The sequence below is a fragment of the Salvelinus fontinalis genome, chromosome 17, assembly GCF_029448725.1.
Source record: "Salvelinus fontinalis isolate EN_2023a chromosome 17, ASM2944872v1, whole genome shotgun sequence".
Classification (NCBI taxonomy): Eukaryota; Metazoa; Chordata; class Actinopteri; order Salmoniformes; family Salmonidae; genus Salvelinus; species Salvelinus fontinalis.
In genome coordinates, this window is record NC_074681.1 from 3664085 (window position 1) to 3680386 (window position 16302).

The following is a 16302-nucleotide window of genomic DNA, read 5'->3' on the forward strand; positions in this document are numbered from 1 at the left end:
AGAGCGACTTACAGCAGTGAGTGCATACATTTTCATTCCTTTTTTGTACTGGTGCACTGTGGGAATGGAACCCATTGCAAGCGGCATGCTCTACCAACTGAGCCCAATGGGACCTGGAACGTTGTGAGATGTGTGTGTGTGTGTGTGCTTCCTGTGCTGTGTAGGAGGGCTTGAGGCCAGGGGACACCACCAGTACGTTCTGTGGGACCCCCAACTACATTGCCCCTGAGATACTGAGAGGAGAGGACTATGGTTTCAGCGTGGACTGGTGGGCTCTGGGGGTGCTGATGTTTGAGATGATGGCTGGACGGTCGCCCTTCGACATTGTAGGAAGCACCGACAACCCAGACCAGAACACAGAAGACTACCTATTCCAAGGTAATGCTGTTAGGACAGGGTCAAAGTTCATCTTATGGAAAGTACTCATATTGTTACTCTGTATTGGCCGATCCTCAAGAGAATGTACGTGGTACTCTCATCAGTCAGCAAAAAATTATGTCTGCAACTAGGCTTGGGCGGTAAACAGTATATACCGTATACCGGGTTATTTGGAAATAGCCATGGGATGGTTTTTCAGTACCGTTGAGAAACAATTTCAAAAAATGTTCAATACTTTTTCATATTTGTAGCTACTTTTTAAGTAAATACCTGCAGTGAACTTGTGCAACATGTTAGGAGATAAAGCATATTGCGTTCTGCATTTTACCTGTCACATTATTTTACATTATGAAGCTTCCCGTAGTTCCCCAGAACAGTTGAGCCAGTCACGTGTGTTTGTAACTAGCACAACAGGAGAAAGCGGGAGCTGGTGAGTTCAGCTGTGTAGTGACAGGTTGCGTTTCCCATCGAGTGCTCAGGAACTGCAACTATAGTTTCCCTTCACAGAATATACATTCGTGCAACATATTTTGCAGAAAATAGCTTCATTGTCATCAGTGACAACAGAAGTCCAACACTATCTGGCTGTAAGTCAATTCTTACAATGAAAAAGCAAGGTATTTTTTTGCAAGAACGATGCGTGTCCATCATATTTCTAATGTTTATCACTGAACAAATGTAGCCAGCTACATTTCCTAATGTTTTGTTTAAAGTTAATCTTGCGTCTTACCGGAGGAAAATAGTCTGTCTACACTGAGAAAAGTAGCTACACGTCAGTCAGAGCGCTGTCTTTTGATAGAATATCCGTTCGTGAAATGTCATCCGAGTGGGAAAAGTGCAACTGAAGCACAAAATGAGTTTGACGACAAACAGGAATTACAATAAGAAGCATTTTAGATCTGCGTTTACTGAAACGCTGCAAGATAAAAAATCCCTGCGTGAAAAACAAGTAATTCTGTTTAACTCGACTCCTAAGTTTAACTTGCTAGTTATCTAAGTGGCTGAATTAATAAGGACAGCATATTGTGTTAGCTGTCTGCCATGTTTGAGAGGTCAAAGCTCTCTTGGGATGAGTTATCTGTACAGCTGTCACTGCAGCTTGATCTCCTGTCCGCTCCTCCCCCATCTTCTCTGAGCAGAGCAAGCAGGCCTGTTGCCCTAGCGACTCCAGACTCTGCACAGACACGGTGTGTACACAGCAGGCCTGTTGCCCTAGCGACTCCAGACTCTGCACAGACACGGTGTGTACACAGCAGGCCTGTTGCCCTAGCTACTCCAGACACGGTGTGTACACAGCAGGCCTGTTGCCCTAGCTACTCCAGACTCCGCACAGACACGGTGTGTACACAGCAGGCCTGTTGCCCTAGCTACTCCAGACACGGTGTGTACACAGCAGGCCTGTTGCCCTAGCTACTCCAGACTCCGCACAGACACGGTGTGTACACAACAGGCCTGTTGCCCTAGCGACTCCAGACTCCGCACAGACACGGTGTGTACACAGCAGGCCTGTTGCCCTAGCTACTCCAGACTCCGCACAGACACGGTGTGTGCACAGCAGGCCTGTTGCCCTAGCTACTCCAGACACGGTGTGTACACAGCAGGCCTGTTGCCCTAGCTACTCCAGACTCCGCACAGACACGGTGTGTACACAGCAGGCCTGTTGCCCTAGCTACTCCAGACACGGTGTGTACACAGCAGGCCTGTTGCCCTAGCTACTCCAGACACGGTGTGTACACAGCAGGCCTGTTGCCCTAGCGACTCCAGACTCCACACAGACACGGTGTGTACACAGCAGGCCTGTTGCCCTAGCGACTCCAGACTCCACACAGACACAGTGTGTACACAGCAGGCCTGTTGCCCTAGCGACAACAGATTCCACACAGACACGGTGTGTACACAGCAGGCCTGTTGCCCTAGCGACAACAGATTCCACACAGACACAGTACTATTCCTCCTTCAGACAAGCATGCGTCTCAACTATGTTAATTTGCATAATGTCTCTCGTTCACATTCGCTTGTAAATATCCGAACTCACCAAAAATTACATTCAGTAGTTCCTACCTAATACATGTATAGTTTTATGAGCGGGATTGTCTGTCTTTGTAATTCGTTTATTTTTTGTTTGCGCTCGTTAGCATATTTGGCTAGCAGCATCTATTGAAATGTGCTATTACTTGTGCTAATTTTGTTAGCATTCAGTTAATAGACACCCAATTGTCTCTTTTGGGGGTATTTTTTTGACGCCCTGTTGTGTACTAAACCGGTAATACAGTACATCCCGGGATGAGAGAGAAGGTAAGAATATCTGTATACTGCCAACCCTACTGTGCACCTGTGCATCAAAAGTCTGATGTTCTTGAGGGCTGGCTGGGATAGTGGTAATGCTGCAGTGCCTGACACATGTCCACAGTGTCAGCATATCGGTTTCAATAAGGTATTTTTCACAGCCTCTCTCTTTATATCCACTCTGTCACTATTGTAAAAGCCCTCTCAAAATCTAATCTAATCTCTCTCCTCCTCTGTAGTAATATTGGAAAAACAGATCAGGATTCCTCGATCGTTGTCAGTCAAAGCTGCCAGCGTCCTCAAGGGCTTCCTCAACAAGGTAACTACTGCACACTCCCGCCTCCTCTCCGTCCCTCCCTCCCGCCTCCTCCCTCCCTCCCTCCCTCCGTCCCTCCCGCCTCCTCTCCCTCCCTCTCTCCTTTTTGTCTCGTTATATATGTTGTAATTTCCTCACACCCTTCTCTTTCTTTGTTGCTCTCCCTCTCTTCCACTTCTCCCTCCCTCTCTTCTATCTCTCTCACAGGAACCTAAGGAGCGGCTAGGATGTCACCCCCAGACGGGCTTCGCTGACATCATGGGTCACCCCTTCTTCCGAAACGTAGACTGGGACCTTGTGAGTCATCGTGTCTTCTTTCTTTCTCACTTCTATCTTTCTCTGTCTGTCTTTTTCTGTGTTCTATCAGTGTTCTCTGGTGTTGAGGTGGGTTAGAGCACCATCACCCAACAGAGACGGTGAATCATTGTTTTCATTCAAACAAAGCAGCAGAATTCTCACCAATGATAATTAACTTCAACACTGTGAACGACGGACAGTGAAACAAAATCAACTCCTATACTGTTTCCACATAGTTGAGGGTCATCACCTTAGACAAGCCCAGACAGTCTCCTTTCCCACCAGGGAACAAGACAGGCCAATGGGATGTATCGGTTCTCTAAGGGCAGGTTTCTCAGACTCATATTAAACCAATTCCTGGACTAAGTGGTTAGGTCACAGTGGTTCTGTTGGATATTAGATGTTCACCACCAATAAGCAGTAACATGGTTAACCTCATGATGTCACCTGTTGCATCAATGTAAAAAACAGGAGACACCAGGGTTGGGGTCAATTCCATTTCAATTCAGATTTTCAATATTCTGGAAAAATTTCAGTTTACTTCCTGAATGGAATTTCAGTTTACTTCCTGAATTGTAAAGGAATTGACTCGAACCATGGTAATGGGCCAGACACACTCCCAAGGCAATCTCTCTAGTTCCACCCACCCACCCACCTGCCAGCTAAACAAACAGGCTGGCCTCTAGACATGCCTCCAGTCCCAGACCAGCTCAGGAGCAGCCTGACCTCTTCCCCCTGTTTGGTCTGGACTGCTGCTGTCCTGACTGGCTGGCTGGCTCTCTGTCTGGAAGGATCAGGTTACACTGCTGGGCTGCCTCCCCCTCCACTCAGTCTCACCTCATAAACAACAGGTGGCAGCCTGCCCATGCAGTACTCTAGTCTACCTGCAGGGGGGGCAGTACTGGGTCAACACACTGCAGGCTGTCTGTCTGGCCTCTGAGTTTACAGTGGAGTTTTCACTAAGCCACAGCACAGTCACTAATATTGTTTCAGAGAGAAACAGGGAGATTGGCTTTTGGTAAAATCATTTTTGTCAGACTGTTTCATACGCTGACCCTCTGTTTCATATGCTGAACCTCTGTTTCATACGCTGAACCTCTGTTTCATACGCTGAACCTCTGTTTCATATGCTGAACCTCTGTTTCATATGCTGAACCTCTGTTTCATATGCTGAACCTGTGTTTCATACGCTGAACCTCTGTTTCATACGCTGAACCTCTGTTTCATACGCTGATCCTGTTTCATACGCTGAACCTCTGTTTCATACGCTGAACCTCTGTTTCGTACGCTGAACCTCTGTTTCGTACGCTGAACCTGTGTTTCGTACGCTGAACCTGTGTTTCGTACGCTGAACCTCTGTTTCATACGCTGAACCTCTGTTTCATACGCTGAACCTCTGTTTCATACGCTGAACCTCTGTTTCATACGCTGACCCTGTGTTTCATACGCTGATCCTCTGTTTCATACGCTGAACCTCTGTTTCATACGCTGAACCTCTGTTTCATACGCTGAACCTCTGTTTCATACGCTGACCCTGTGTTTCATACGCTGATCCTCTGTTTCATACGCTGAACCTCTGTTTCATACGCTGATCCTCTGTTTCATACGCTGAACCTCTGTTTCATACGCTGAACCTCTGTTTCATACGCTGAACCTCTGTTTCATACGCTGAACCTCTGTTTCATACGCTGACCCTGTGTTTCATACGCTGACCCTGTGTTTCATACGCTGACCCTGTGTTTCATACGCTGACCCTGTGTTTCATACGCTGACCCTGTGTTTCATACGCTGAACCTCTGTTTCATACGCTGAACCTCTGTTTCATATGCTGAACCTGTGTTTCATACGCTGATCCTCTGTTTCATACGCTGACCCCCATTTGAAGTCTTGTTTGTAAATAAGACTTGTTGGTTGAAACATGCTGTTTGCTGTATAAAGTTGGCTGTAAGTAGCTTTGGATAAAATAGCTTCATATACATTATTTTAAAAGAGTATCAAGCTCAAGGGTGTGTTCTGTGTCTGCCCGCCCTCTGACCCCATTGCCTTGTGTTGTTTCAGATGGAACAAAAGCAGGTGGCTCCTCCATTCAAACCCAACATCTCAGGAGAGTTTGGACTGGACAGCTTCGACACCCAGTTTACCAACGAGCCCATCCAGCTCACGCCTGATGACGAGTGAGTGTCCTAATGGCTGGCTGGTCAGACTGTCTCTGTCTGTCGCCGTCTGTCATTCTTCATGAATCAGTTTTATTTATTTGATTAATCTTCATTTAAACAGGGAGTCACTCTTTTACAAGAGAGCCCTGTATACATTTACAAATAAAACCCACTACATAAATAAAACCCACTACATAAATAAAACCCACTATAATATAATACACATTAAACATATTTAAGAAAATATTCGTTTACATACGTTCGTTTACATACGTCTCCAGTCAATCATGTTAAATGTCTGAAAGGAATTTTGTGTATTGTTCCACACAAAGGGCAGGAAAAACTCCAATCAGATTTTCCTAACTCTATGGAGACCAACGGGATCTCCAGAGTTATCCATCCCTGAGAAGGGGTTTGGTCATTTGTTCGTCTAAAATAAATCAATGAAGTGATCTACAGTGGACGTTTCTGCCAGACTGCTTAGTGAATAAGAGACAATGCAGATATCTTACAGAGGTCTATCCCACATGTTTATAAAGAACACAATGAGTCCGAATAACATCTTGCTGAGTGGAGTACTGAATCCTATGGTTTGAAAACAGAGGCTGCCTGTGATGGAGGTTACTAGACCTGTCAATTACTTCCCGATCAGTACTGTCATAGGACCCCCTTAACCGATGTTCCTTTCCTGTATTCCAGGGACGCGGTGAAGAAGATCGACCAGTCGGAGTTTGAAGGGTTCGAGTACATCAACCCTCTCCTGATGTCGGCCGAGGAGTGTGTGTGAACTAGGTGTGTGTGTGTGTGGGAGCGGACGCAGCACGCCACCTCGTGTCCTCGACGACGTCACTAGTTAGCTCTGCATGGTTACCAGACAACACGGCGATGACATCATCAAAGAGCGTCCTGCTGTTGGATAGAGGCGGAGAGCCGCCGGGGCTCTCAGACAAGAGACACTAACTTGCCAAACCAATCTCACATAGTGTGTATGTGTCACAAATGGCACCTTATACTCTACGTGTAGTGCACTAGGGAATGGGGTGCCATTTTGGATGAACGTCACTGTCCTCTTTTTTTTTAACCACTAGTCTTCTAAACCTACGTTCTCTCTTAATTATTTTTGTATCATGTATCAAATCCGCACTGATTTCCTCATTGGTCATCAGAGTGCAGGCTCTCAGTAGCCAATGAGGCTTGGAGGTGGTTGGTTACCTAGGTTACTGGACACAAAGGGGGGGGACGGGGACGACACAGACGTCCACAGAGAACAAACTAACCCTCCTCTCTTCTTCCCAGCTTGGTGGTTAATGCATACTTTATTTGTAAATAATAAGAATGATGTTTAGCCAAGGCCTTTTAACCCCAAGCCAGATCACCAGGGAACAATAGTTGAAAACTGTTTCATGTTCACTACATGTATCATGATGAGCGTTGCAGCACCATGTTTGTAGAGGACAGAAGAAGAAGAACAAGAGGACAACAGCATAAAAAATAAAATAAAAACACATCTATATATTTTTCTCAGTCTGTACGCTGGTCAATGTCCCAAAGTGTTACGCCGTCGTCAAGCCTGTTTTACCGTCATAACCACAGGTTGGCTCACTATTGTTTACGTTTACAGTAGTCTTCGTGGCAAATTCCAGGACAGAGACGGTTCCAGGTTAAAGCGATTGCCATCTCAGCAGCCAACCAACACTAACTAACGTAGTTACTGACAAAAGGCAAATCTCAAATGGTATCCTATACTATATAAAGTGCGCAACAAAAGTACTCTACAATAACACTGCAAGGTTAAGAGTTGGGTGGTTGTTATGGATACACACACACTGTGAATGGAAGAGTTTACTGAGAGGATTTGGATACGAGTGGGCTGGACCACTAGCTGAGTTTGGGAATGCATCCCAAATGGCACACTATGCCCCATCTAGTGCACTACTTTTGGTCATAGCCCTATGGGCCCTGGTCAAAACTAGTGCACCATTTTTATTTTTTACCTTTATTTAACTTGGCAAGTCAGTTAAGAACAAATTCTTATTTACAATGACGGCCTAGGAACAGTGGGTTAACTGCCTTGTTCAGGGGCAGAACGACAGATTTTTACCTTGTCAGCTCAGGGATTCGATCTTGCAACCTTTCGGTTACTAGTCCAACGCTCTCACTAGTTAGCTCTGCATGGTTACTAGACAACCCGGCGATGACATCATCAAAGAGCGTCATGCTGTCGGATAGAGAGATGTGTGTCCTAATATTAGCCAGAAAAATTATATGAATATTCTTTTTCCCTCTGCTCATTTTTAAAATAGAATGCCTTTCTGAAACTCTTGGTATATATCTGTTTTCACAATATATATATAAATAAAAAATAAAGTTTCTACAGTTTTCTCTAGTCCATGTCTGTGAATCAGTTTGAATATGAATGATAAGGATGGAGTCAGACCGTCGATCTCCTGGACCACTTCTGACACTACAGATGAAGCTCTTGAAAGAGATTTTCATCAATTCTAATAAGAAACACTACCAAAGCATTTAACAGCTTCAATTTATATTCCAAGTTCTGAATAGAGAGGTTAAAAAAAATCATTTGTTCAGTCTCAAATGGCACCCTATGCCCTATATAGCACACTTTAGATCAGAGCTATATGGGCCCTGGTGGAAAAAACAACTGCACTAAATGGAGAATAGGGTGCCATTTAGGGTGACAATTGTGTTGCTGCCAAAGTGTTTTAAAGTGGTGCCAAGTGGTGATTGGAGGAACAAACACTCTTCAGAATTTTTGTCATGTTACTTTATATTGCAATGTATTTTTTTGTAACTTTTTTTTTAATTAAATCAAATGTGCTGTTACTCTAATGATTGATCGCTACATTGATTGGTGATATTGTTATTGTGTGAAACCTGTTTGAAAACACTTTGATGAGGATGATGTGTGATTTCATCCAGAGAAGCCTACTGAATGCTTAACAGGATGTAAATACAGATTTCACAAAATAAACATTTTATTTCACTCCCTGTCTATGTTGCTGTTTGTCTCTGTTACTGGTTGTCTCGTGCTATCGCTGTCCGTCTGTCTCTCTGTTACTGGTTGTCTCGTGCTATCGCTGTCCGTCTGTCTCTCTGTTACTGGTTGTCTCGTGCTATCGCTGTTCGTCTGTCTCTGTTACTGGTTGTCTCGTGCTATCGCTGTTCGTCTGTCTCTCTGTTACTGGTTGTCTCGTGCTATCGCTGTTCGTCTGTCTCTCTGTTACTGGTTGTCTCGTGCTATCGCTGTTCGTCTGTCTCTGTTACTGGTTGTCGCGTGCTATCGCTATTGGTCTGTTAGTGTGTCTGTCGCTGTGTGTCTATGTCCGTCTGGCTGGCTCGCTGTATCTGTCCATCTGCCTGTTTGTCCTGTCCATCACTGTCTACCTGACTAGGTGTCCGTCGCTGTCAATCTGTCTGCCTGACTAGGTGTCTGTCTGTTTTACCGATACCTGTTTTATGTTTTAAATGAACCTGAGAAGTAGATCACAAAGCAGTTTCATTAGGCTTGATAAACACTAAGAGAGTTCTAGATTCTGTCTAAATCCACACTGCAGCAGCAGCTTGTCTCCTGTAGTCATGTGATGTGACGTTGCCAGACGTTTGGCTCCCTCAGGTAAAAGGTCACTGCCACGAGAGCTGTCCTCTTTCCTCTGCCCTCCTCGGTCTCCTCTTCTCTCTCCTCTGCCCTCCTCGGTCTCCTCTGCCCTCCTCGGCCTCCTCTTCTCTCTCCTCGGTTTCCTCGGTCTCCTCTCCTCTGCCCTCCTCGTTCTCCTCTTCTCTCTCCTCTGCGCTCACCTGCCGTTCTTAACCCTCTAACACAGTGGTTCTTAAACCTTGGGGATACCCAGACATTTCATAGTTTTGTTGTAGCCCTGAACTAGTTTTCCTGATTTAAGTAGTCAAGGGCTTGAGGATTAGTTGACAAGTTGAATCAGGTTTGATCTGGAATACATCAAGTAAATGGAATGGCTGGAGGTCCCTGAGGAAGTTGGAGAACCTCTGCTCACCTCTACTCTCTCTTTTTCCTCTACCCTTCTCACTCTTTCTCCTTTCTCCTACCCTTCTCTCTCTTTCTCCTCTACCCTTCTCTCTCTTTTTCCTCTACCCTTCTCGCTCTTTCTCCTCTCCTACCCTTCTCGCTCTTTCTCCTCTCTCCTACCCTTCTCTCTCTTTTTCCTCTACCCTTCTCGCTCTCTCCTCTCTCCTACCCTTCTCGCTCTCTCTCCTCTCTCCTACCCTTCTCGCTCTTTCTCCTCTACCCTTCTCGCTCTCTCCTCTCTCCTACCCTTCTCGCTCTCTCTCCTCTCTCCTACCCTTCTCGCTCTTTCTCCTCTACCCTTCTCTCTCTCTTCCACCCCTCACCATCTCAGCCCCTGGAACACAGAGGCTGTGTCACAAATGTCACCCTATTCCCTACATAGTTCACCACTGTTGACCAGGGTCCGTAGGGCTCTGTGTAAGGAGTAGGAAGCCATTTGGGATGCAGACAACCAGAGCGGACAACCGCTGTATAGTTAACGATGTAAAACGGTGGAGGATCTGAAAAACATCCTGCTTTAATTGCTCTTATCTTGTCTGCTACCCCCCCCCCCCCCCCCCCCACACACACACACCTAGAGGGGTTTAATGAAGCAATAAAACAATCTATCTCATACTGTTCTGTTCAGCAGGAAAAACACGACCCCTTTTGTTAAACACACACTGTAATGTGTAGTGTACTTCTCGGTGCTGCAGTGCATGCCAATGTGCGTACCAAATGTCACTATTCCGTATATAGTGCACCATAGGGCTCTGGTCAAAAGTAGTGCACTACATATATGGAATAGGGTGTGATTTGTGATGTTATGTGTATGTACTTCAAGGTGCTACATTCTACTACATACTAAACACAGTCTTGGAGGCAACGTTGTTATCGTCATAGCTAATGACACTCTATGACTCTGTTGAATCAGTGTGATCCAACAACCTTCTTGGTCTTTGTCAATTAATCAACGATGAGTCATTGTCGTCACATCCCCCACACCACATAGCGCTGCGGGATTCAGATTGGTTTCGGTAATAGTGTGTGTTTTACTACTGTCATTATAATGATATAGTGACGGCATCTCCAGTGTCATTCATTCAATTTATCAGCCACTGCGTCTAAAATGATTGTTAATATGGCCACTTTAGTGTGAACACACTATTCTTACCTTTTCTACTCAAGTTGAATCGTACTACCAAGCATGCACAGAACACTGGGGGTCAGAGGTGAGAACAGGGACTGGGGGTCAGAGGTGGAGACAGGGACTGGGGGTCAGAGGTGGTGACGGACTGGGGGTCAGAGGTGAGGACAGGAATTGGGGGTCAGAGGTGGTGACAGGGACTTGGGGTCAGAGGTGGTGACAGGGACTTGGGGTCAGAGGTGGAGACAGGGACTGGGGGTCAGAGGTGGAGACAGGGACTGGGGGTCAGAGGTGAGGAAAGGAACTGGGGGTCAGAGGTGGTGACAGGGACTTGGGGTCAGAGGTGGTGACAGGGACTGGGGGTCAGAGGTGGTGACAGGGACTGGGGGTCAGAGGTGGAGACAGGGACTGGGGGTCAGAGGTGGAGACAGGGACTGGGGGTCAGAGATGGTGACAGGAACTGCGGGTCAGAGGTGGTGACAGGGACTGGGGGTCAGAGGTGGAGTCAGGGACTGGGGGTCAGAGGTGGTGACGGACTGGGGGTCAGAGGTGAGGACAGGGACTGGGGGTCAGAGGTGGTGACAGGGACTGGGGGTCAGAGGTGGTGACAGGGACTGGGGGTCAGAGGTGGTGACAGGGACTCGGGGTCAGAGGTGGAGACATGGGGTTCATTCATTTATGATTGATCATAGAGTCTAGTTTAGTGAATTTATTTCATTGGTACATAGAGAATGTGTGTATGACAGCTGGACAGCAATAGAATAAGGATCGGGTCATATAGAGTGTCTGGACGGCTTCCCTGAAGACACAGAGGATTTATCCATATTCTACCCAGAATATATCCTGTAAAATATGTGAATAGATTTCATTCTATGTGTAGTGCTGGTTTTGCGGCCCGAGTGGAATAAATATAATTCCCCTTTGAAGTAAATCAATAAAACAAAAGATTTGTGAAAGTATTGAACATTTCCCACAATATGCCAGAATTCAACTGTATATTTACTACTAATCCAGACATATCTTGTTATACGCCTAGACCTCGTCCTGCAATATTCTAATGAAGTGTGGCTTTTAATAAATAAACGGTTCTAATAGACTTAAACAAGAGATGGCGGTAGAATGTGTTGTGAGGTCTTATTCCCCCAGGGTGCACTTAGTGTCAGGCTCAATAGGAGTTGAGACAGAGCCCAGGCTAACAGAGAGGTTCATCAATGTGCTAGCTAGTAACTCCACTCTGTTCTCCTACTCTTTTCCTTTCCCAGTCCTCTGACCATGCCACAACAACTGTTGTGTCCCAAATGGCACCCTATTCACTATATAGTGCACTACTTTTGCCCAGAGCCCTTACTCTACCACCTCAGCCAACAGCTCTGTGTTTATCAGGACCTAATGAACATTCAGCATTGGCTATTTTATTGTACGTATGAGATACATGTTTTATCACAGCAGCAGCATACCTTGTGATGTTATTACAGGGAAATCAATGTCTCTTGTGCTCTGCGGCTGGATAGGAGGAGAGAGTGTGTCCCAAATTGATCCCTATACTGTATAATGTGTTAGAATGTTGACCAGGCTGGGCCCATGGGGCTTTGGATCAAAATGTATGCACTATGAAGGAACTAGTGTGCCATTTGTGTTTCAGACAGAATGTACACTGTTACACAGCTATGGCTTCACGCTCTCACAATACATCTGCTGACCTCGCTGTCGTATGAGAGCCAGCCTGGAGGTGCTGGCCGGGGTCGTTTATTTTTACATTTACATTTAAGTCATTTAGCAGACGCTCTTATCCGTTTATCAAACCTTTATCATGCCGCTCACAAACAGACACACAAAAGAAACGTACTTGCACACATTAGGCTGTGACATCAGAGTGTGAGTCAGACCGTCAGACAGGCAGTGAGGGAGAATAACGTGTCCTCTCTCTCGCAGGCAGGCAGCTCGATAAGCCTCTCAATGAACAGCCTCTCAGTGTACAGCCACCGTCTGATTAACAGTTACATGACAAGGCTCAGGGGGCATCCCAAATGGCACCCTATTCCCTATACAGTACACTACTTTTGACCAGGGCCCAAAGGGCTTTGGTGAAAAGTAGTGCACTATGTAGGGAATAGGGTGCCATTTGGGATGCACACTCTCTCGGCTGGGGGGCAGTTGGGTTTAATTTGGGAGAAAAGCTGTGAGGACATGGACAAATCACAGAGAGATCTTTAATTGCTAGGACAAAAATATCTTATGAAAATGTAAATGTTTTTAGAACTGACCGTAAAACAAATTGAGGTTTAAATTAATGGCATCTTTAAACAATCAAAGAGCTTAAATTATGTTGTAAGTAGCTCTATCTGCCTTAGACTAAACTTTTGACATTTCCTTTTTGTAGCAGTTGATGTAATTCTTCAATAACACAAACCCCAAAGGAAATCTGGGGGAGGAAAATAGGTTTATTCGAAGAGGACAAATCATACGGGGAGGTAGATGGTCATTCTCCTCTGTCCTCAGTGATGCTCTCCTGTGGTTCTCTCCAGTGGATCTCTCCTGTCGTTCTCTCCTGTGATTATCTCCCCAGAACAAAAGGACAGGATCTAGTTTTATAACCCAGCCCTAGCCTGTGGGTGACCAATTAGAAGTCCTTGCGGTACAACTGGGCCAATGGCCAAATAACAAGTATCCTATTTCAGGCTCACTGTATAGACAAATTCCTCCCATGACTCTGACCCATTGATAAATAATTCCCTATTACATAAAAAAAACACTATTTCCATTGATCGTTTATTCAATTGACTTCTCGTCCTTTTGACCTCTCGTACTCTGTCTCTGCGTTGTGTATTTATCTTCAAAATATTTGTATAATTTCTTTTTTTCTTTTCTTTTAATTTTTCCCATTTTCTCCCCAATTTTCGTGGTATCCAATCGCTAGTAATTACTATCTTGTCTCATCGCTACAACTCCCGTACGGGCTCGGGAGAGACGAAGGTCGAAAGCCACGCGTCCTCCGAAGCACAACCCAACCAAGCCGCACTGCTTCTTAACACAGCGCGCCTCCAACCCTGAAGCCAGCCGCACCAATGTGTCGGAGGAAACACCGTGTACCTGGCCCCCTTGGTTAGCGCGCACTGCGCCCGGCCCGCCACAGGAGTCGCTGGAGCGCGATGAGACAAGGATATCCCTACTGGCCAAACCCTCCCTAACCCGGACGACGCTATGCCATTTGTGCGTCGCCCCACGGACCTCCCGGTCGCGGCCGGCTGCGACAGAGCCTGGGCGCGAACCCAGAAACTCTGGTGGCGCAGTTAGCACTGCGATGCAGTGCCCTAGACCACTGCGCCACCCGGGAGGCCCTGTATACTTTCTTACAGTGACTTGCGAAAGTATTCACCCCCTTGGCATTTTTCCTATTTTGTTGCCTTACAACCTGGAATTAAAATAGATTTTTTGGGGGTTTGTATCATATGATTTACACAACATGCCTACCATTTTTAGGATGCAACATATTTTTTATTGTGAAACAAACAAGAAATAAGACAAAAAAACAGAAAACTTGAGTGTGCATAACTATTCACCCCCCCAAAGTCAATACTTTGTAGAGCCACCTTTTACAGCAATTACAGCTGCAAGTATCTTGGGGTATTTCTCTATAAGCTTGACATCTATCCGCTGGGATTTTTGCCCATTCTTCAAGGCAAAACTGTTCCAGCTCCTTCAAGTTAGATGGGTTCCGCTGGTGTACAGCAGTCTTTAAGTCATACCACAGATTCTCAATTGGATTGAGGTCTGGGCTTTGACTAGGCCATTCCAAGACATTTAAATGTTTCCCCTTAAACCACTCGAGTGTTGCTTTAGCAGTATGCTTAGGGTCATTGTCCTGCTGGATGGTGAACCTCCGTCCCAGTCTCAAATCACTGGAAGACTGAAACAGGTTTCCCTCAATAATTTCCCTGTATTTAACACCATTCATCCTTCCTTCAATTCTGACCAATTTCCCAGTTCCTGCCGATGAAAAACATCCCCAAAGCATGATGCTGCCACCACCATGCTTCACTGTGGGGATGGGGTGATGAGAGGTGTTGGGTTTGCACCAGACATAGCATTTTCCTTGATGGCCAAAAAGCTCAATTTCAGTCTCATGTGACCAGAGTACCATCTTCCATATGTTTTGGGGAGTCTCCCACATGCCTTATGGCGAACACCAAACGTGTTTGCTTATTTTTTTCTTTAAGCAATGGCTTTTTTCTGGACCCTCTTCCGTAAAGCACAGCTCTGTGGAGTGTACGGCTTAAAGTGGTCCTATGGATAGATACTCCAATCTCTGCTGTGGAGCAGCATTAAAGCCCTCCTTGCCTGGTCTATGAGTTTTGGCCTCTGCCTCTCTTGGCAGGTTTGTTTTGGTGCCATATTCTTTCCATTTTTAAATAATGCATTCAATGGTGCTCTGTGGGATGTTCAAAGTTTCAGATATTTTTTTATAACCCAACTCTGATCTGTACTTCTCCAAAACTTTGTCCCTGACTTGTTTGGAGAGCTCCTTGGTCTTCATGGTGCCACTTGCTTAGTGGTGTTGCAGACTTCAGGGTCTTTCAGAATAGGTGTATATATACTGAGATCATGTGACAGATCATGTGACACTTAGATTGCACACAGGTGGACTTTATTTAACTAATTATGTGACTTCTGAAGGTAATTGGCACCAGATCGTATTTAGGGACTTCATAGCAAATGGGGTGAGTACATATGCACGCACCACTTTTCTGTTTTTTATTTTTTAGAATTTTTTGAAATAAGTAATTTTTTTCATTTCACTTCACCAATTTGGACTATTTTGTGCATGTCTAATACATGTTAATCTATTTAAATTACAGGTTGTAATGCAACAATATAGGAAAAATGCCAAGGTGGATGAATTATTTTGCAAGGCACTGTACTTATATTGAAACTGGAATCATTAATGGTAAAACAGCCACGTCCGTTTACAATATTATATAACCTAACGTGTCAGGCATAACAGAAACGCCTGAGCAGAGTTCCCATATCCGGTGTTCAGCAGAAAAGGAAGTTAGGTTGAAAATATAATGCCTGAAAACTAGAACATCCCATTGTTGGCAACTCCTCTAAGGCTCACAATATTACAACAAAAAAGATGTTACTGTAAACAACCAACACTGTCCCCCCCCCCACACAGACATCCTCGCACCCGCGATAGAAGAGCACAATATGTACTGCAATTATATTTTTCATGCTCCTCAGCTCTGCAACAAAAACTGTGGTGGGGTGGCCAGTGGCGCAGTTTCCCCCTACTGCGGATTCCATTTTCTATTTGTACTGCCAACCTCTCTAATGAAGAGAGGGATTGCCTAGCGCAGGGTTTCGCAAACTGCGGCCTGTGGGTCAGATTCAATGGGAGGTTTGAGTAAAATACAAAAAATACATTTTGAGAGGGGTGATGACTAATTTGTGTAAAAATTAACACACACTTTAAAGTCTAAAATGAGATAGAAAGTATGTAGAAAGTATCATGGATTTATATATTTCAAAATAACTGCAATTTTTCTGGCCTGCAAATAGATTTTGACAAACAAATCATACCACAACAAAATGTGCTGCCCTCCATTGAATTTCAAAATGTCGGTCTGGGCCTTGAGCAAAAAGGTTTGCCCACACCTGGCCTAGTGTATATAATGTGAGTCTA

At 45.2% G+C, this 16302-nt stretch overlaps 1 protein-coding gene across 1 annotated transcript in view; it reads left to right on the forward strand.

Annotated features, from left to right (window-relative positions):
• Nucleotides 1-8437, forward strand: part of LOC129813587 (protein kinase C iota type-like) — a 33757-nt gene extending 25320 nt beyond the window's left edge. Inside the window, exons 12-16 of the mRNA XM_055865915.1 lie at nt 165-378; nt 2904-2983; nt 3188-3277; nt 5336-5451; nt 6133-8437. Of these exons, the coding sequence (XP_055721890.1) occupies nt 165-378; nt 2904-2983; nt 3188-3277; nt 5336-5451; nt 6133-6220 (588 nt within the window). The 3' untranslated portion in view covers nt 6221-8437. The remainder of the gene's footprint in view (nt 1-164; nt 379-2903; nt 2984-3187; nt 3278-5335; nt 5452-6132) is intronic.
• The last annotated feature ends 7865 nt before the right edge of the window (nt 8438-16302 follow it).